At 42.6% G+C, this 22321-nt stretch overlaps 1 protein-coding gene across 2 annotated transcripts in view; it reads right to left on the bottom strand.

Annotated features, from left to right (window-relative positions):
- AHR (aryl hydrocarbon receptor) overlaps positions 1-14366 on the bottom strand; it is a 108131-nt gene extending 93765 nt beyond the window's left edge. For both annotated transcript variants that reach the window (XM_075827297.1, XM_075827298.1), the window contains exon 1: positions 14008-14366. In XM_075827297.1, the coding sequence (XP_075683412.1) occupies positions 14008-14063 (56 nt within the window). In that variant the 5' untranslated portion in view covers positions 14064-14366. The remainder of the gene's footprint in view (positions 1-14007) is intronic.
- Between the last annotated feature and the right edge of the window lie 7955 nt (positions 14367-22321).

Raw genomic sequence — 22321 nt, 5'->3', positions numbered from 1 at the left:
GTTGGTCAGCAAGATTGAACAAGTAAATATATCAATATAGATTGATGGGGAAAGAGGAGGAAGTTGTAGAGAAAATCTAAAGAAAAAAGATCACACTGTTTTCTTGTTAGAGGCTATGTACACCTTTGAAATCATTTACTTATAATAAATCAAAAACGTTATTCAGTACATTCAAAATACTTTATTAAAAATTATTTTGGCTTTTTGAGATACAGCTGCTCTGTATCCTGTATACAGAGCAGCTGTATTGTACTATTGTGCGCTAAGACTAGGGTTACACGATGCATTGAAACTTCGATACCGTTTAGATACCACGCACACTCAAACGGTTCAATACCATTAGTAACGCAATACATGAATTAAGCGGTGCGGCCGCACAGCTTAGTATTGTAACACATGAATGTTGTCAGAGCGGGGAAGCGGCTGTGTAATAGAGGCATTGCCCCGCTTCTGAGTCATGACAAGTGCGCGCGGTCCGCATGATGCGATGCGACCAGCGCTGCACTACTGATTGCCGGCACTGAAGACAGAGCATCATGGGCGCACTGCAAAACACCCAATGTTCTGTTTCAGTGCCTGCGTCGCCGCTCATTAGTGCAGAGGCGCTCCAACGGCGATGAAGGACCCCAGGGCTGTCTGACCACATTTCCTGTTAGGACGCACCTAAGTATGCCCTAACAGCTGGTGTGTACTATCAGTACACAGGCTAATGTACTGGCATTTAGATATATGCCAGTACATTAAAGTTTCAAAATAATGTTAAAGTGTAGCTAAACGTTTGACATACTTGTGACATGTCATAGTGACATGTCAGAAGTTTGGATTGGTGGGGATCCGAGCACTGAGACCCCCACCAATTGCTAGAACGAAGCAGCTGAAGTGCTCGTGTGAGCTCTCAGCAGCTGTGTCTGTTCGGCTTTTTCCGGAAATAAATGTATCGGTGTGCGGACTCAAAACTCTATGAGCCCGTACTCCGATACATCTGCGTTCCGGAAAAAGCCGAACAGACAAGAAGCGGCTGAGCGCTCACACGCGTGCTGCAGCTGCTTCATTCTAGTGATTGGTGGGGGTCTCAGTGCTCGGACCCCCACCAATCCAAACTTCTCACATGTCACAAGTATGTTAAACGTTTAGCTACACTTCCATTTTTTACAACAAATACATTTAAAAAAAAAAAAATACACATTCGGTATAGTCACGACCGTAATAACAAATTTATAGCGTCATTTACGAGGTTTACGCCGTTATAAAATCTGCTTTCTTTCACTTATTAATGTGAGGTACGAAGTAATATACATTTTGAAACTCCATGTGCCTCACATTAATAGTAATAACCCCATCATGTACCTCACACACCAAGACAATGTTGTCCATTAGGACTGTGAGGAACATGATGGGGTTAATTACTACTGCCAGGCATATGGAAGGTTCAAAATTCATCACACCAGGTGTCTCACATCAGGAAATGAAAGAACTTTTTTTTTAATTATTATTATTATTATTATAATTGGCAAAGTCTCGTTTTGGTACAGAGTATCGCAATACTACACAAAGTATCGGTATGGAAGTCCAAATTCTGGTATCGTGACCACCCTAGCTAAGACCTGAATCAGTCAGGTCCATGGGACTGACTGGTTCAGTGACAGCGGGACGGATCCACCTGTAAATCGATCACATCTAAGCTATGAACTTAGATGTGATCGTTAAGGCTGTGTTCACACGACCTATTTTCAGACGTAAACGAGGCGTATTATGCCTCGTTTTACGTCTGAAAATACGGCTACAATACGTCAGCAAACATCTGCCCATTCATTTGAATGGGTTTGCCGACGTACTGTGCAGGCAACCTGTTATTTACGCGTCGTCGTTTGACAGCTGTCAAACGACGACGCGTAAAAATACTGCCTCGTCAAAAGAAGTGCAGGACACTTATATACATTATATGCAGGACACTTATATACATTATATGCAGGGCACTTCTTTCAGACGTAATTTGAGCCGTTCTTCATTGAACTCAATGAAGAGCAGCTCAAAATTTACGGCTGTCAGAGAAGCCTCGCAAAATGCGAGGAGCATTTACGTCTGAAACGAGGCAGCTGTTTTCTCCAGAAAACAGTCTGTCTTTTCAGACGTAAAAGCCTGCTACCGTGCGCACATACCCTTACAGCTAGATCCTGCGTGTCAGAGACACGCAGGACATGCTGACCTGACCGATTCAGGTTTCAGCGCTAGATACAGCTGATCTGTATATAGAATACAAAAGCAGCTCAAAAAGTTACAATTATTTTTAAATACAAGGTATTTTGAAAGTTGCACCAATCACACTGATGACATTTTTCTTTAAAAAAAAAATCAATGATGGACAGAGTCAATGGGGAGAAAATGTGGGCAGCACAATGGCTCGGTGGGTAGTACTGTTGCATTGAAGCATCTTCACGGAGTTTGTAAATTCTTCCAGTGTCTGTGTGGATTTTCTCCCACACTTCAAAAATATACTGATAAGTTCCTATGACCCTAGTGTCAGTGATTGGGAAATTAGATTGTAAGCGCCATTGGGGAGAGACACAGGTTATGTAAGAAACAAGTAATTGATCCATCACTTTTCTTTTTTTGCATTAGGCAAGTCTCATATCTAACAAATACAACAATTCAGCCACAAAATACAGAAACTTTCATGTATATTAGCAAAACATTCATTACAGAACAACCTGTTTAATAACGCATGATTACCGAAGTTATCCCACTTCTAGAGATCGGAGCTTTTAAGAACAAATTCTGGGTCAAACTGAAATACAACTAATGATTTCTTGCCCCTCGTCGAGAATAAATCACTTTGTCTCAACCCCGGATGTTGTTTATGACAATTTTATTCACTTATTTCTGTTTCAATATGTCTTTATTAAACAGTTGAGACATCAGAAAATAAATGTGAACAGTTCTACTCGCAGGTAGAAGTAAATAGTTAGTCTCAAATAATAATTAAATCGTTAATTCCTATAAGTTTTAACATTTTGAGAAAATGGGATTCAAAATAATATGGATAATAAAAGAAAGGTACATTTTATTTTTTCTTTATGACCCGTGTACGTTCTTCACAACATTTATTTTATTCACTTATTTCAATAAAAAGATTGTAACATAACTTAGGAGTTGCCACCAATGCCAGTGCAATAGTGCACCCCGTGTAGCGCTGGGCAATTAATCAAAAAATAAAACTGAAATTCAGTGCAATTAAAAAAATCGACGTCATCATGCGCATTTAGGTTTTTTTTTTTTCAAATAATGTTTCCTGGTTTAGGCCTCATGCACATGGCCGTGCCCGTAAAGTATGGGAGCACGGCCCGCAAAAAAACAAAAAAGTAGGACATGCTCCATATTTCCCGGCACGGACACCCTTCCGTAGCAATACAGAAAGGTGTCCGTGGCTAATAGAACCGGGCGGGTCCGTAATTGCAGACCGCATGGCGGACCGCAATTACGGAGTGTTTTTACGGTCGTTTGCATGGGGACTCAAACTGTATCTGCATCTTCAAGACTCAGATACAGTTGAATACAATGTTAGAATAGAGGACCGTAAGGTCCCTTCTCTGCCATTCACTATGTATCGCCCAACACGAGGCAGTGACGTCATCACTCCTGTCTGTACAGACCAGAAGGACCTCCTCCACTCATCATTGGAATGGGGCTAAGTGAGTATGTGTTTTATTAGGCACTATTGGGGCTGTGTGGGGGCAGCTATATGGGTATTATACTGTGTGGAGGGCAGTTATTGGGGCATTATACTGTGTGGAGGGCAGCTACAGGGCATTATACAGTGTGGAGGGCAGCTACAGGGCATTATACAGTGTGGAGGGCAGCTACAGGGCATTATACAGTGTGGAGGGCAGCTACAGGGCATTATACAGTGTGGAGGGCACTATGGGGGCAATATACCATGTGGGGGCAGTGTCAGGGGGTATATTATATACAGTAGTATACAGCAGGCTCAGGGGATAAATCTTAATTCAAAGGCATGGCAGGCATATAGCGGGCATGGCATGCAAAAGGGGTGTGACAAATCTTTCAATAATCGTAATCGAGGTTACATGTCCAATTAATCCTGATTTTGATTTAGGTGATAATCGCCCTGCCCCATCCCTGTGTAAGTTTTTTTCTTTAAGGAATTTAATTTTAATTAATGCCGCATTTGAAGGAAGAGAGGCAAAGGAGGAGATAGATCAAGACTGGTGCAAAGGAAAAGTGGAGTAGTTGCCCGTAGCAACCAATCAGGTTGCTGCTATTATTTTCCAAAGTGTCTCTGAAAAAAATGAGGTGGAATCCGATATGTTGCCATGGGCAACTCTTCCACTTTTCCTTTGCACCAGTTTTGATATATCTCCTCCATTATCACTTACATCTCATGACTAGTAAGCAACTACTTCACCTTACAGTCACGATGCTGCAGACTGTACATACACTGAACATGTAAAAAGAATAATGAAACTCTTCACGTTTCTAAATTGAACCCCAGCAAATTAGGGCAAGATACCGTTCTACTGGGCAAGAAACAACACGATTTATTTTTCCATCCCGCAAAAGGTCTTATCTGGAGAAACAAGGGTAAGCACATTAAAAGGCAAGTTTGAAGTGGATTATTTAAAGGGAAACAAGCCCACAACATAAGTCTGCCTGAGGACAGAATACTACTGGATGGAACCTCGCTATACAAAAAAAAAAAAAAAAGGCATCGGGAAGTTCTGTTATTTTGTTGTAAACAACTCAGACGGAGAGATGAAGCCTCACACTTCTGTACATGGGTTGGCGTAAATTCCCACGTAGCCGCCCTTGGATTTTCTTGCTGGCATTAAAGTAAAACTTCTTTAAACTGGCATTGGATTTGTAATTTCAATATTACAAAGGATTATGCAATAACCATTTAGAAAATTCAATAGGATTTATAAGAATACAAAAAACATTAGAACGATGTATATATATATATTACAGTACAGAATCTTCATAAAGTTGTGCTACAAATCAATATATATATTATATTTGAGCGGTTTCTTTTTTTTTTTTTTAAATGTGTATTCCCATCATAAACACGTATGGCAAATCCACGCTTGCTCACCGGTTTCCAATAGACAGAGCAGCGCACATTCATTCTCTGTATGGATGACATGGCCACCTCACAAGAAGGGATGGGGAAAGGGGACCCCCATTCTGAGGATGGGCAAGGACCCGAACCTTTTAAGTCATCTTAGATCGTTGAGAATAAAGCATTATATAATAGGTAACCGACTACGCCCAACCTTGGAATAACATACCAAAGTAAGATCGACAGGAAACTAATTACATGTGTGTGTTTGTTTTATTAAGATAAAATATAACCAATGGATACTATTCATGTTATATTCATCTGCATGTGTTATTACATGGCTGTGCACACACACTTTACAAACTGCAACTTCCTCAGGTCAAAAAGGGGTTCTCGGGGACTCGAATAATATAACATCAGTGGGGTTCCAACTCCTCCTATCAGAAGAATGAAGAAGCGGCGGCAACGAAAGCCACAGCCTCTTCAATATTTACTATTCAATAGAATGGGACGGAAACGGCAATCCCAGACACAGCCGCTACAGAAGTGCACGCCATTGTGCTTGTAAGCCGTGAAGAGGCAGCAGCAGCAAACAAGGCGGCACCACCAAACAGCTGATCGTGGGGGTGCCAGGAGTCTGATCCCCACCGATCCGATATGGATAACCTATACACTATTCTGGAGAACCCCTTAATGACCATTTATTACCACAGATATTTTTTGTTTCTATAGTATTATGAACTGAAGATGGGTCCCATACACTCACCAGTCACGAGCATCGCAACTAGAAGCCTCTCTCTTCAACAGGAAAATAATACAATTCTAAATGAAAAGGTGTCCATACAAACTTTTTTGGCAGCTAAGTGGTTTACGGTTGCGGGTCGCCATAGTAGCAAGGGGACTAAAAAAGGACTCCAGGCCTGCCATGGCTATATACCTATTAGGCCGTGCCAGAGGCATGGCCTAATAGATTGCCTGTCAGATATCAAAAGATCGCATACTGAAGTTCCCTAATGGGCCTGAAAAAATAATGAATTAATGTGAAAGAAAAATTAATAAAGAGACACACAGAAAAGATAAACAAAAACTTTTATTTTCCATAAAAAGGTAGAAAGTTATTTATACCGCACAGTGAACGGCATAAATTTAAGACGCATAGCACATAGAAATTGCTGGGTTTTTTCCTATTCCCCCGCAAAAAAAATGTAAATAAAAGTCAAAAAAATTATATGTACCCCAAAATGGTGCTATAGAAAAATACAACTCATCCCGCAAAAAACAAGTCCTCATACATAGGTCGACAGATAAATAAAAAAAACTTGTAGCTCTTTGAATGACTATGGAAAAACGTAAAAAAAAGGACGTTAGGTGTATTCATTCTCCTGACCACTTCTATAGCGTCTCTGTGATTTACAACACAGCAGGCGTAGTCTCGCGAGATTACGCTGTAAACTGTCATTCACAGCGAGATCTCACTGTGCTGTGCTGTAAATCACAGAGACGCTACAGAAGTGGTCAGGAGAATGAATACACATCACGTCCTGGCTGGAGGTAATGTATATTCATTGTCATGACACGAGTAGAGTTATATTGTGTTTATGTGACTGCAAATAGCGATATAGGTATATCGCTATCTGCAGTGTAAATGAATGGGGAGAAGCGTACTACGCTGATTGGTCAGCGTCATACACTCTGTACAACGCCCACTTGGTCATATAGTAAAACACGCCCAGTTGTCCATTGAGAAACTCATTAGCATAAAGCTAATATAGGTCATAACTCCGTCAAAAATGATCATTTTTCTAAATAAAAAACATTGTTGTAATCTACATTACAGCGCCGATCACATCATGTACAAGATAGGCCACTTATAATGTGGTGACAGAGCCTCTTTAAGGCTCAGAGCCCATTTTTCAAATCTGACATGTCACTTTATGTGGTAATAACTCTGGCATGCTTCTACCTATTCAGGCAATTCGGAGACTGTTTTCTCATGACACATTGGGCTTTATGTTAGTGGTAAAGTTTAGTCGATATATTCAGTGCTTATTTGTGAAAATTAGCAAAATGTAAAAAAAAAAAATGTATCTGCCTGTAAGACAGATAGTACTACCACACAAAAAAGAGTTACTAGTTCACATTTCCCATATGTCTACTATATGTTGGCATCGTTTCTTAAACTTCCTTTTATTTTTCTAGGACGTTACATGGCTTAGAACTTTAGCAGAAATTTCTCACATTTTCAATTTTTTTTTTAAAAAAGGGCTAGTTTTTCAGGGAGCAGTTCAGTTCTAAAGTGGCCATTTTAAAAACTAGACCCCTTAAAGTATTCAAAACAGCATTTCGAAAGTTTCTTAACCCTTTAGGCGTTTCACAGGAATTTATAGCAAAATTAGAGCTGAAATTTACAAAATTCCTTTATAAAGAATACCCTTTTTATTCAATTTTTTTCGGTAAAACAGGAGGTTTTACCAGAGAAACGCAACTCAATATTTATTGCCCAGATTCTGAAATATCCCACATGTAGCCCTAGTGCGCTAATGGACTGAAGAAACAAAGGCATCAGAATCAAAAAGGAGTACCTAGTGGATTTTGAGGTCTTTTTATTAGAATATATTTTAGGAACCATGTCAGGGTGGATTTTGAGGTCTTTTTATTAGAATATATTTTAGGAACCATGTCAGGGTTTTAGCAGGTTTTGTGGTGCCAAAACAGTGGAAACCCCCCCCCCCCCAAAAGTGACCCCATTTGGCAAACCACACCCCTCAAGGAATTTTTTCGAGGGGTATAGTGAGCATTTAGACCCAACAGGTTTTTTTGCTGCATTCTGTGGAATTAGGCTGTGCAATTGAAAGTCGCATATTTTTCTGATAAAAAGGTACAAACTTTAGATTTTTACAAGGAATAAAGAGAAAGAACACCCTAAAATTTCAAGAGCAATTTCTCCCCATATGTGGTCATAAACTGCTGGTTGGACAAACTGCAGGGCTCACAAAGGCAGGAGCGCTATTTGGCATGTAGATTTTGCTGGATTGGTTTCTGGGCGCGATGTCACATTTGCAGAGCTTCTGGGGTACCAGTACAGGGAAAACCCCCATTTGGAAACTAGACCTCTTGAGAAATTCATTGTAGTTTTCATGGGGGTGCATGCGACTTTTTGATCATATTTTATTCTATTTCTTATGAGGCGTGGTGACTAAAAGACAGCAATTCTACTATTGTTGTTTATTCATGTTTTATTTATTTTTTACAGCGTTCACCGTGCGCTATAATATTCACTTTATTTTGCCGGCCGATACGATTACGGCGATACCATATGTTTATAGGCTTTTTTTTTTTATGTCTTACGGCGTTTGCACAATAAAATATACTCATATATATATATAAAAAACATTTACTTTTTGTGTTGCCATATTCTAAGAGCCATAACCTTTTTATTTTTCCATTAAGAAAGCGGTGTGAGGGCTTGTTTGTTTGCGTAACAAACTGTAGTTTAGTCTTTAAAAGATATACATAGATCTGCTCCTTACATCTTCAGGAAACATGTCATCCAGTATGACATCACGTGACTAAAGCCCCCAACGACTAATAGAACCAGTAAGCATTGTGGTCCCGTGACGTCACACTAGACAACTTCTCTCCCACTGCTGTACTGTTCACATATAAAAAATATTCACATATCGCCAAAAAAAAAAAAAAAAAACTCAGACGGTTATGCCAGTTACACATGAACAATGTGCCACTCGGGCAGTTAACGGCATCCGAGTGGCACCCGGTAGTCTTCATGGATCCATTCACTTTAGCGGGTGAATCGAGTCCATGAAAACAGACCCGATTTTCCGATCCGTAGAAAGATAGGACATGTCCTATCTTTCCACGGATTACTGATGGGACTCAGCCGGCGCACACTGTCGTGGGCATGAGGTATTAGGCTTGATTCACACAGAGCATTTTTAATAGTGTTTTTTGCTGCAGCCAGATGTTACGCTAAAGTCTATAGTGAAATATAAAATGCACTACATACAACTGCATTTTGGTTTGTGGCATTTTTGAGGCAATTTTGTGGTCAGCGGCTTTATTCCAAACACAGCATGCTCTGGGTATGTTTATCCCTCCGGCTTCTCTATAGGACTTCAGAAATGCCAGGAAAAAAAAAAAAAGCATGTACAAAAATGACCCCGAATGAAAACCGCATGTTACATTTTAATAACGCTAGCATTTTTTAGGCTTTTTTGATGCAGTTTAAAAATTGCCTGAAAAATTCTGTGTGCAAAGGAGGCCTAAGGGTATGTGCACACGACCTTTTTTCAGACGTAATGGAGGCGTTTTACAACTCGAATTACGCCTGAAAAGACGGCTCCAATCCGTCGGCAAACATCTGCCCATTGCTTGCAATGGGTCTTCCGATGTTCTGTGCAGATGAGCTGTCATTTTACACGTCGCTGTCAAAAGACGGCGCGTAAAATTACGCCCGCGGCAAAGAAGTGCAGGACACTTCTTGGGACGTAATTGGAGCCGGTTTTCATTGACTCGAATGAAAACCGGCTCCAATTACGTCCGTAAAAGACGCCGCGAAAAACGCGTGCACTTGTAAAAACTTCTGAAATTCAGGAACTGTTTTCTCCTGAAAACAGCTCCGTAATTTCAGACGTATTTGGCGTTGCCGTCTGCACATACCCTTACTGGTAATAACTTAGTTTACAGTGCTAACACAATCGCCTCCAACCAATAGAAACAAAGTCAAAACAACAACGGGAGCAATATTTCCATGAGGATCACGATTAGCACTGCGGCAAATATGGCGTTGGGTGAGGGGGGGGGGGGGGGTTTACCTGCAAAGCTGGAAACCTATAAGAGAATACTAAGCCGGACAGTTTTAGAGAGTCTAAAGAGGTGACACAGTTTAACCAATTAAAGGGGATAATGCGATTTGGTCACCTACATTTGTGTGCACACGAAACACTGCTCTCCGGAAAAGACTGACCAGAGCGCTGCCGGACGTTTGTCTGCAACGATGTTAAAATGGTCTACACCAACCTGCAAACCTCATCTATTATTCATCAAGGCAGGGGTGTGAACTGAATCACCCTCAGATCAACATAAATTATACACCATTTTAGTGTTCATTTCCTTTATAATTCGCTCCGCAACCTAAAGCATTTCTCCACACATTTCCATATTGTGTTTCCAGCACAAGCAGCTACAACCATATAAAACTGAAGCTTCTCCGTAAAACACCGCAGATCAGAATTAAGGCATTAAAAGCCGGCGAGGAACGAGCACTGCAATTTGTATACGGGGAGCAGCATGGCGATTCGATTTCCCAGTTCCGCCACCACTGACAGGCATAGCCTTATAGTCATGTGTGTACATAACTCTATTACACAGTACATATCGGCTTCGTTGAAGGTCTGCAGATCTCCACACCCTTGACTAGCTAGTCAAAGCACATCTAATTGAATAAGAAGAAAAAAAAAAAAAAAAGACCTCGGCATTAAGCAAGTTCATGTCATGTACAATGTCAAGGCACTAAATAAAGGGAGCACAGGAACCGCCGAGCAGCGAGACCGGAGACTCTAGAAACACTTGATTTCAAGCAGCGGTTCTTAAACTGGGAAATCTCCCTCGCTTGCTGCAAGGAATAAGCAGGACACAATACGTAACAGTCATTATTGCTTTAAGGCTCTGAAGATCTTTCTAAATTAAGACCAAAAGGTCTTCTGGCTGTCCTCTGACATCTTACTTGGCACGGAGCCCACCCTCGCAGCAATGTAACATACCACCAAGTCGCAGCAGACCCTTTCATCGCCTAGTGGACGCTAAAGCGAAAAGCAGATGCACAAGCTACCTTCATTATAGAATGGGGTCCGAATTTTTTAGAACGTATACTTTTACTATAAAAATATAAAAAGTGAATCTGATTATAAACGGAGGCCTGAATATCATCCACACAGACGTACGAAAACATTACTGGAGAAGTGTATGGTAAAATAGTGAGGAGTTTTCTGATCTTATTGAAGAAGGTTATGATGATCTTCAACCCAGCCCAAAATGGTTGCTTACAGACCGATAAGAGAAATAAAAACGGATATTAACAGAATCCAAAGCAATAGCATAACCTTCGTATACTACAATACAATACATATTGCCATATGTGAAATATTAAAAAAATTAAATTAAAAAATACACCAAGCGAATACACAAAAATAAAAAACAACATAAAATGGCCATTACCATGATTATATTACTACAGGACAATAATACAAGATACGGCTGCACTATCCTGCCGAGTACTAAACCGTAAAGAGTAATAATGTATTATTGTAGGAGAACTATAAGTCAGAAGATACGATGAAAGGAAAGGACTGTGGAAATCCGCAGCCAACCGGACTCCATTTCATTCCAAGAACAATTTCTGGATTGTAAGGCTACGTTTAGAAGCCGTGTATTTGCTGCGCTACGGTTTTCCGCTACGTGGGAATTATTTTTAGTAATATTCTCGAATATCTATACATATAACCACTGAAGTAAAATCCTACGTGATATTGGGAGTAGATCATATTCTGAGAAATATTTGCATCTATAGATTAATACACCGGGTGACATTGGAATATTTTATATATAAAGCGATATAAAACGTCCAGCAAGTTCTAACCACAGCGCCTAGATGGGAATATTCCCCTGAGTGCTCGGATTCTGCCTGATGTAGTAAAATGAGGGGATTCGTCACATTTCCAGTCAGCCCCCCCCCCCCCCTTACATGACATAAAACTACACACAATCTCTAATGTTAACAGCCTGTAGTATCATCCCGCAGGTCCGGACAAGCAGAGCTCCCACCGCTGTCTGCAGCACGGCACGGCATAGAAGAAAGGAGGCCCCTCAGCTTACAGCCCCATCTCTACTACGAGTTTATCCATTCCCTGCTGCAACGCCGGTTTGATTCTTTTAAATTCTGAATTTCCCATAATGCAACTGTACATGAAATAGATCACAGTATGTGACATAAACCACTACGGTGGGATCCTACATTTGGATTATTTTTAAGAAAGGAAAATATTCCATGAAAAACATGTCCACCGCACGTCTATTTCCTGCAATGTTTGTGTCAGACAGGGAATAAGCGGGCTTGCTCCATGCTGTGTGAGAAATCCGAGACTGGAATGGATGAAATCTCCCGACCGTAGACAAAATATGCGTGTATGTTTCATAACTATTTCATAACTTCATTGCTCTTATATTTACATGACTCATTTCGGAGCTGGATTAAGGAAAGCAGGAGAAATGTCCACAACTGGCAGCCACTAGAAATACACACACACACACATTTTACACACACACCGTGCACGTCTTCTAGCCCAGATATTACATATCTCCCTTCTTATAGTGTCAGATACAGCATATCACATGTAGAAGGCTGGATACAGATATCACCTTAGGCTTTCTTAGCTCTGTAACTAAATACCCTGGTCAAGGCAGGTTGGTTGGTGCCCACCATGCCACCCAGCTTTGTATTGACCAACAAAATTAACGTGCATCTTTATTTCAGACATTAAAAAAAAACTGAACAGTAATAACCAGTTCCACAATAACACTTGTATCTTCCCGTGGTGTAGCTGCTAGAAACTGGTCTATGTAGTTAGGCCTCTATTATCATGGCAGGCAGGACGAAGGACAGGAGTGACCACAAGAGATAGGAGAGCGTTTTGCAGGGTCCAAGGGACTCAAAGTTTTTGCTGTTGTGTCCGAATAAACACACACATATATATATATATATATATATATATATATATATATATATATAGCAACTGGATGAAGTGAGGTAGGAGAACTGGAGTAGAGCAGGGAAAGAAGCCTCCGAACAATAAGGGGTGGAGCAGGCTTAGAAAAACAGCACTCAAAATGCTTCAAATGTCTGCGAAGATCCAGAATACGGCGCCACGCTGGAGACCGGCACAAGGGTGAAGGCATTAGTATAAAACAGGCCTCAGCTTTGGGTTAAGTATTTGCACCCCAAGAACAATCTGTTATTTTTTTTCATCTGTTATACAAGAAGTGTAACTACTCCTATCAGTATATATGGGACACTTCCCAGTATCTCCAGTACAGCTCGTTCTTATTAACCCCGTCCTCTCCCCTCAGCTGGCTGCACACCAATACCTTATATAACAGCACAGGATACTGCGTTTGCCTCAGCAACCCAATATAGTTGTGGAAAATGTCAGTTTAGCAACGCTTCTGTGTAATATATCACATCTTCCCCAAATATCTGACCTACATGTTCACCAGTGCATGCAGGAGGCGCCGCTTATCAAGAAGATGGACCAGTTTCTGACAAGATCTACAATATGCGGATAAATGTCACTGAACAGATCACACACCTGATAATATCACTGCTAGCAGATAAATGTGAACCCAATTACAGTAGGAGCTGTGTGTATAATATGTATCTAGTATATCCATGCAGACTATATATAGTGTCACCAGGCAAATAATAAACCTGGCAGTGCCATGTCCTCCCCATAGTGTCCCCCCCCCCCATCGCTCACGAGTGTCCTCCCCATAGTGTCCCCCTCCATAAGTCACCGGTCAGTGTCCCCCCATAAGTCACCACTCAGTGTCCCCCCATAGTGTCCCCCCATACTGTTCCCCTCCATAGTGTCCCCCCCATACTGTTCCCCTCCATAGTGTCGTCCCCCCATACTGTTCCCCTCCATAGGCCACTAGTCAGTGTTGTAAAGATCTCAGCAGGTTGTTCCCATTAACCCGTGAATGCCCGCCGTGCTCAGCACAGACAGGTAAACAAGTAGCAGCGGACACCATAGTCAGCAGCCGCCCGTGCAGTTACGTGTAGGTGTGCATAAGTCACCATCAGTGTAGGAACTATGTATGTGATGTGTTATACGGAGGTGACAGGGCACGGGGTCACTTACGCCTTCTGCACGGGTTTGCGCCTCTTCCTGCTGGCGTACATGATGCTGGTGTTCATGTCGCTCCGCTTCTCCAGACTTACACCAGGAGATCCGAGAGCCGCCTGAATATTTAATGGCTTTCTTCTTTCCTCCTTCCTGCCAGGCCAACAACGGGCTTAAAGCTCCAATATCAATCAGGAGTCCAGAGAGTTTATAGGTCCAGATCAGCACATTGGTGGCGGGTCAGTAGTGTACACAAAGTGAAACTCCGGAGAGCCGTCACTGCTGCCTGCTGCATGAGAAAATGGGGACCGCCCAGCGCCTGCGGTTTTTTTTTTCCTCTTCGCTGCCTAAACTCTCGGTAGATGCTAGATCCTGGGCAGCTAAAGGACCTTTGATGATGTCATGAACATGTGATCAGTCACGTGCCTGGGAGGAGTCAGTCTCTGGGTTGCGCTTGAGTAGAAGTGTCAGCTCATGAGCGTAGATCTGGGTTTTGGAGAAAGGTGTATGCGGGAATAGACAGAGAAGTCTACTGTATAATGACACTATACATGTAAGATTCCTGCAGCAGAGCTGTGTGTGTGATGTGTATGTGTATGTAGCAGAGCTGCTTATGTAATGCGCATGAAGCAGAGCTGTGTGTGTGATGTGTATGTAGCAAAGCTGCTTATGTAATGTGCATGAAGCAGAGCTTTGTGTGTAATGTGTATGTAGCAGAGCTGCATGCAGCAGAGATGCTTATGTAATGTGCATGTAGCATAGCTTCTTATGTACTGTGTGTGTGTATGTGTATGAAGCAGAGCGGTGTGTGTGATGTGTATGTAGCATAGCTTCTTATGTACTGTGTGTGTGTGTGTGTGTGTGTGTGAAGCAGAGCGGTGTGTGTGTGTGTGTGTGTGAAGCAGAGCGGTGTGTGTGATGTGTATGTAGCATAGCTGCTTATGTAATGTGCATGCATCAGGGTGTGTGTGTGTGTGTGTGTGTGTGTGTGTATGTGTGTAAGCATGGGTGTTTAATAAAGTGAGAAACAGAAACGACTATAGCGTCCATCCGTGAGACCGCTACAGCCGTCACTGAAGAACAGACGGAGCGTTATGGAGCGCTTACTGCAGAGAGCCATGGGCACTTCAGCATTAGGGAACGCTCGGTGGGCACCCCGTGACATCGGCACACCAGATTAAGGGTAGGAACACACACGGCGTAAACACTTCAGATTTCACGCAACGGATTAATTGCGGAAAATCCGCAGCGTATTACATTACAGTAGCAGCAGTGTGGGTGTGATCTCAACAAATTTCGTCCCCACACAGCGGAAAAAAGCCGCCGAAAAAATGCACATAAATTCACCTGCGGTCCGGTTTCTTCAGCCGCAGCGTGTCAATTAATGCGGAATCGCAGCACTTCGGCTGTGGGTATTCCCCATTGAATTCAATGGGGTGCTTAAACCTGCAACAAATTAGTGTGTTGTGGCGGAATCGCAGGAAAAAAAAAAAGTTATACTTACCCAGAGTCCGTGCTTCTTCTCCTGTCCGGCCTCTTTGGATGACGTTTCACAGGCTGCAGCAGTCACATGGCCTGCAACGTCATCCCAGGAGGCCGGACCACGCACAGCAGAGAGGGAGGGGGTAAGTATAAAAGTTTTTGGGTTTTTTTCCGCAGCGGAAGTTTCCACCTGAATAAATGCACCACAATGTGCTGCAGGTTTTTAGACTGCGTTCCCTGCGGTGTTTAGGGCGGATACGCTGTGCAGCTTGACGCAGCGTATCCACCCTGGACAAGCCGTGTGTGTTCCTACCCTAAAACTTCTGATTTTCACTCATGCCGCTATTGAAATCCTACACAAAGGTATGTTTATTCCGCTTTCCAGAGATCCAATCTAGCGTTGTCAGAAGTTTTGCATGGTCAAACCTACTGACAGTCTCCCTTTAAGGCCGGGTTTACACGTGTGTCATCAGCGTATGATGCGCGGCTGCATGATTTTCGCGCAGCCGCCATCATTATGACACTCTGTTTGGATGTTTGTAAACAGAAAAGCACGTGGTACTTTTCTGTTTTCATTCATCCTTTTCACTGCTGTTGCGCGAATCAAGTTTGTCCCACGGAAGTGCTTCCGTTTGACATGCGTGGTTTTCACACACCCATTGACTTCAATGGGTGCGTGATGCGCGAACAGCGCACAAATATAGAACAGGTCGTGAGTTTTTTGCAGCGGACTCACGCTGCGTAAAAATAACGCACCTGTCTGCACGGCCCCATAGACTAATATAGGTTTGTGTGATTTTCACGCGCGTTGCACGGACGTATAACATGCTCGTGTAAATGAGCCCTAACTTTTATTCAGGGGGGGGGGGTTAAAAAAAACGCTGCATTTCCGCCATTGTGTTTAATGCTTTTATTCATCTGAGTGCTTCTGAGGTTGTTAGGGTTTTTTTTGTGACACATTGTACTTTAGTTTGGTGGTAAATTTTGGTAGATACTTTGTGTGTTTTATTTATGTAAAAATCTAACATTTATTAAAACTCTTAAGGCTATGTTCACACGGAGTATTTTGGGGGAGGAATATCTGCCTCAAAATTCCGTTTGGAACTTTGAGGCAGATTTTCCTCTCCCTGCACGCCGATTTTCGCGCCGTTTTTTACCCACGCCCATTGAGCGCCGCGGGCATAAAACAGCGCGAAATACGCTTTCTCTGCCTCCCATTGAAGTCAATGGGAGGTCAGAGGCGGAAGCGCCCGAAGATAGGGCATGTCGCTTCTTTTTCCCGTGAGGCAGTTTTACTGCTCGCGGGAAAAAGACGCCGATGCCTCCCATTGAAATCAATGGGAGGCGTTCTCGGGCCGTTTTTGCCGAGTTTTGCGACGCGGTTTCCGCGTCAAAAAACTCGGCAAAATACCCTGTGTGAACATAGCCTAAAAGTGTGTATTTCTCTGTTCTAAAAAAAAGATCTTGATACTACACAGATTACGAAATAAATAACATTTATCATATGTCTTCATTATTAAAGAGGATCTGTCGCCAGTTTATTAATGTCCTATCTGTATTTTCTCTCAAAAACGTTTGTTTGCAAAGCTATGTTAATTTTTCTAAATATGCTAATTTGGCTATACTTGCCAAATAGGAGGAGACTCTTTCTTTTCACTCTGGGCTTGTAATGTTTTCTGTACGACGCTGTCCAATCAGCATACAGCTTCTCACCCTTCCCTGCCCAGCAACACAGTGTGATCATATTCCTGACTGTGTTTTCAACTGGTGATATCTCTCTCTCTCTCTCTCTCTCTCGCTCTCGCTCTCGCTCTCGCTCTCGCTCTCGCTCTCGCTCTCTCGTTTCACCGCTAGAACTGTGATGTCATATGAAAGATTGGAATCTCGTCTATGTTCTATGATACCAGAACCACTGTTCTAGTTGGTCTACAGCCCAAGATATGGCTGTTTGAAGTGATCTCACTTCCCTCCAGCCTCAGTCTCTCACACTGTGTGAAGCAGCTTCATGCTGATAGGACAGCGTTAGAGGCTGTGAGGAGGCTCCACCTCAGGAGAATCGCTGCTGTTACCTCCCAGTTGTCTAGTATAGCCTCATTTACATATTTAGAAATAAGCTCATAACTTTTAAAGATAATAAACATTTTAGGACACAATTTTCACTAGCATTATCAGTGTGACAGAGCCTATTAGATTAGCTAGGAGATAGGGCATTACTAAACTAGTGACAGAGCCTCTTTAAAGAGGCTCTGTCGCAACATTATAAGTGGCCTATATTGTACATGATGTGATCGGCGCTGTAATGTAGATTACAGCAGTGTTTTTTATTTAGAAAAACGATCATTTTTGACTGAGTTATGACTCATGTCATGACAATGAATATACATTACCTCCAGCCAGGACGTGACGTGTATTCATTCTCCTGACCAGTTCTGTAGCGTCAGTGTAATTTACAGCACGGCAGGCGTAGTCTTGCGAGATTACGCTGTAAACTGTCATTCACAGCGAGATCTCGCTGTGCTGTGCTGTAAATCACACAGACCCTACAGAAGTGGTCAGGAGAATGAATACACATCACGTCCTGGCTGGAGGTAATGTATATTCACTGTCATGACACATGAGTAGCGTTATAGTGTGTTTAGGTGACTGCAAATAGCGATATAGATATATCGCTATCTGCAGTGTAAATTAATGGAGAGAAGTGTATGATGCTGATTGGTCACTGATTGGTCCGCGTCATACACTCCTCTGTACAACTCCCACTTGGTCATATAGTAAAACACGCTGTTGTTCATTGAGAAACTCATTAGCATAAAGCTAACATAGGTCATAACTCCGTCAAATATGATCGTTTTTCTAAATAAAAAACACTGCTGTAATCTACATTACAGCGCCGATCACATCATGTACAATATAGGCCACTTATAATGTGGTGACAGAGCCTCTTTAAGGCCCAGAATGAATGCAGGGGGAAGGGGTTACGAGGCATATTTTTCAGTAGTTCAAGCATTGTATCTAGCTTTCCCTTTAGTTTCTTTTAGTTGTACATAAAAAAGGTAGCACCAAAGGTAAGATGTAAGAATACGAAAAAAAATTAAAAAAAATACCCCATTTTCAAAACCACTCCCCTTTGTGAAACGACCCTATTTTGTAAATTAAACCCCTAAGGCTGGGTTCCCACGGCTCGGATACGCTGCGTAAAAACTGCGTAGGGTATCCGACCTAGAACCCGCAGCACTTTCAGTCTGAAAAATCGTTATTCGGACGGAATTTCCTCTGCGGAAAGCAGCGCTTGAAAAAAACAAAAAACCGTTGATACTTACCCCCTCCCTAGTCTCTGTGTGTAGTCTGGCCTCCTACGATGACGTTGTAGGACATATGACGCTGCAGCCACAGCGCCGGGGATTCCGCTTCAGAAGTCCATGAATTCACTGTGTCCATATATGGACAGTGAAGTCAGGGACCTCTTGAATCGGAATCACCGGCCACAGCTTTGGCAGCGCTATGCCCAGGGAATTCTCGGCGAGCAGAGGAGCTTCCTCTGCTCCTCTGCTTTGAACTCATTCTGAAGCGGAGACCTGATCGTTCCCTGCTTCAGTATTAAGTTCAACTGTGTCTGCATCCTGAGGACGCAAACACAGTTAAAAGTGGGACATACCTCCGGCCGCACGGAGCAGCGGGACACCGCCTGGAATCCTGGACTGTCCAGCTGAATCCGGGATGGGTGGGAGGGTAGTCGTCAGGGGCTCTGCCTGGAGCAGAATTCCCGGCAATGCTATGACGGGTATTCCGCTCCTTGCTCACATCCACCTTCCAGCCGGGTGCTGCCGGAAGGTGGATGTGGCAGCACCCGGTGTTCATCCAGCAACAATTATAATTGATAGGATACGGCGCCGAACCTCCCTGGGAGCCGGAACCAAAAAACGCTGCAGGTAACGTTTTTGGATCCGGCTCCCAGGGAGGTCCGGTGCCGTGCGGCGCCACAACTGATGTCCCATGTGCCAGAACAGTTCCCATAGAAAGCTATGGGATCCGTTCTAGCATCAGTTTTCCACTGGCTTTTCTTCAACACGCCGGAGGTAAACTGAAGCAGACGCCGGACATATGTGAATGGCCCCTTAAATGGTGTCGTTTCTAATCACCCTCTTGGAACACTCTGCACCGTTTTTGGCTCTATCACTTTTCAGTTTGGGGAACTTCACTGGGAAAATATTGCCCTGGTACAATACGTGGGGTCTCTCTTTCAGAAGACGTTCTTGGGCCGTCCTCTTTCTGGTCCGCAAATATTAGGGTCTTTATCACCACCTCTTGGAATTCCAGGAACTTTCCCGTCTGACCTGTACATTGGGATAACACGTAAGCATTATACAATGCCATCTGTACAATCTGCATGGCAAGGTTTTTGTACCACATCCTTGATTTCCGTATGGCGCTGTATGGCTTTGCGCCAATAGATCAACCCCTATGTGCCTATTGTACTCCTGAATACATAACGGCTTGTTTTTTTTTGTATTGGTACCCCGTACTGGGATTGGGGTGCTGCTGTTGCTGTGGATTGTCAATATAAAGACATCCCTCTGGTCCTTGACACACAATATGTTGTTGCTACATAACGCCATGCTCTCCCCCTTTATAAGTGTTTGCCGAAGCAGCGTCTTAGAAAGAGCGTCCTTTAGTGCTAATGCCACTGTACTTCTGGAAACCAGGCACTTAAATAGTGGGACGCTGGAATAAAAGTTAACCATGTAGAGGTGGTTACCCTGGTCCAGCAGTGGGTGCTCCAAATCCTACACTATCTTCCTACTAACTCCCAGGAAGAAGGTTGTCAGGGCCACCTACAACGCAATAAAATCAACAGAGAAATAGATTCTGAAAAAAGTATATTTCTCTGAGCAATGGCATGTCAAACTTGATCCCTGAGCTGCTTGTAGATTTGGGTAGGGGGGGGTCCATGTGTGGTCACTTGTTTCGGGGGCTGCCTCTGTGGTTTTCCTGGGGTGCCTTCTTGAGGGTTCCTCCTCCTTGCTTGGGTGAGAAGATGAATGGGGTGTCATCCTCACTGGGCGACTGTGTCAGAGGCAAGAAAGGTGGATATTTGTATTATATATGTTCTTCAACACGTGTATGTACACAAGTGTACAAATATTTTTTTTATATATGTATAAAGAGAGAGGTATGAAACTCCACCCCATGTTGAAGCTTTGTACATAAAAAATTGTACTAGTAAGTTTGCTTTTGTACTATATAGTACAAAGAATATTAGGTGTGTATGTATGTATATATATATATATATATATATATATATATATAAGCATAGCTGTATATGTATACAGCTGTATAAAACTACTGTATATAGAAATGTTTCTTTATTTTTTTAAATAAAGAACTAGGCTTTTTGATGCTAACTTCCCTGACACTAAACCTTACTACAGTGCTTGGCGCTAACTTTCTTGACGCTAACCCTAACAGCACTGCTTGATGCTAACTTTCCTGACGCTAAATCTAACTACGATATTTGACGCTAACTTCCCAGAGACATTCAGAGTTGGTCCTCACGGGAAACCCAACGTTTGGAGTCACCAAGAGTTGTATTAGTCAGTGACTGACCAATACCAGTGATCGCCAATGCAGGACCACGGCAATTGTTTCCTGGGCGATTAGCTGTTATTGGCTGCTGTCTAGGCTAAAAGCATAACAATTTTGTCACAATGTAATTTTTTCATGGTGACAAGTTAACACGGCGCCAAACTATTGTATTATTACAGCAGTTTGCGTTAACTACCGACCCACCGCAACATAGAGCAGGAAGAAGTTGATATCCTCTGGAAGTAAAGGATAAATGTTCCTGTAGAATATATTGGAAAATTGGATAACTTTCCATTATACTATGAATAACATTTATTTGCTGACACTAACACACTTTTTTAGTTATGTTATTTAATGAAATAACATCTCTGTAGTTTGTGGAGGTAACAGAAAAATGTTATGTTACATAACTTAAGTGGAATGTATTACATTTAGATAGGAGAATGTCATCAAATCTAGAAATTATTGATTTATATTGACTTTTATAATTAATATTTAAGCTTAACCCCTGCCCGAAAACCCCATGTAAATTAACGGGCTGCAAGCTTGTCCTTGTGCCTGCAGCCTGTTAATTTACTTGCTCTCCTAACGAAGCGCACAGTCATGCTCCTATGCCCGGCATCTCTCAGTACTGGCTGCCACTAGCAGCCTTAGGCCCTGTTCACATCAGCGTTGCCCTTCCGTTGAGGGGTTCCGTTGGAGGTTTCCGTCCGGTTAACCCCTCAACGGAAAGGCAAAGGGAAACCTTAGCTTGTATTTGCAAATGGTTTCCATTTGTCACCGTTGTGAACGGGTTCGGTTGTTTTGATGGAATCAATAGCGCAGTCGACTGTGATCCGACAACGGGTCGAATCACAGCTGTGGTCCACGCCGATTAACCCCTTAAATGCGGCAGTCGATATCGACCGCCGTATCTAAGGGGTTACAACACCATCAGCACCTCCCGATGGGATCGTGGGGTGCCGATGGTTGCTATGGCAACCGGAGGCCTAACAATGGCCTCCGGGTCTGCTATCTGTGGAAGGCGATTAGGCCCTGCCAGAGTCAGGACCTAATACGCTCCATTTGAATGTGAAACTGACAGGTATAATACCCTGTAATACATAAGTATTGTAGGGTACTATACCAACGATCGGACTATTGGACCTTCAAAAAACATGTTGTACAAAAATAAAAAAGTAAAAGTTTCAAGTAATAAAATTAAAAATCGCCTTTTTTTTCCCCTTATCAAGTTCTTTATTATTAGCAAAAATAAAAATAAACTATA

The sequence above is a fragment of the Rhinoderma darwinii genome, chromosome 5 (genome assembly GCF_050947455.1).
Source record: "Rhinoderma darwinii isolate aRhiDar2 chromosome 5, aRhiDar2.hap1, whole genome shotgun sequence".
NCBI lineage: Eukaryota > Metazoa > Chordata > Amphibia > Anura > Rhinodermatidae > Rhinoderma > Rhinoderma darwinii.
The sequence above is the reverse complement of the archived record's forward strand: the minus strand, read 5'-3'. Positions and strand labels throughout refer to the sequence as shown.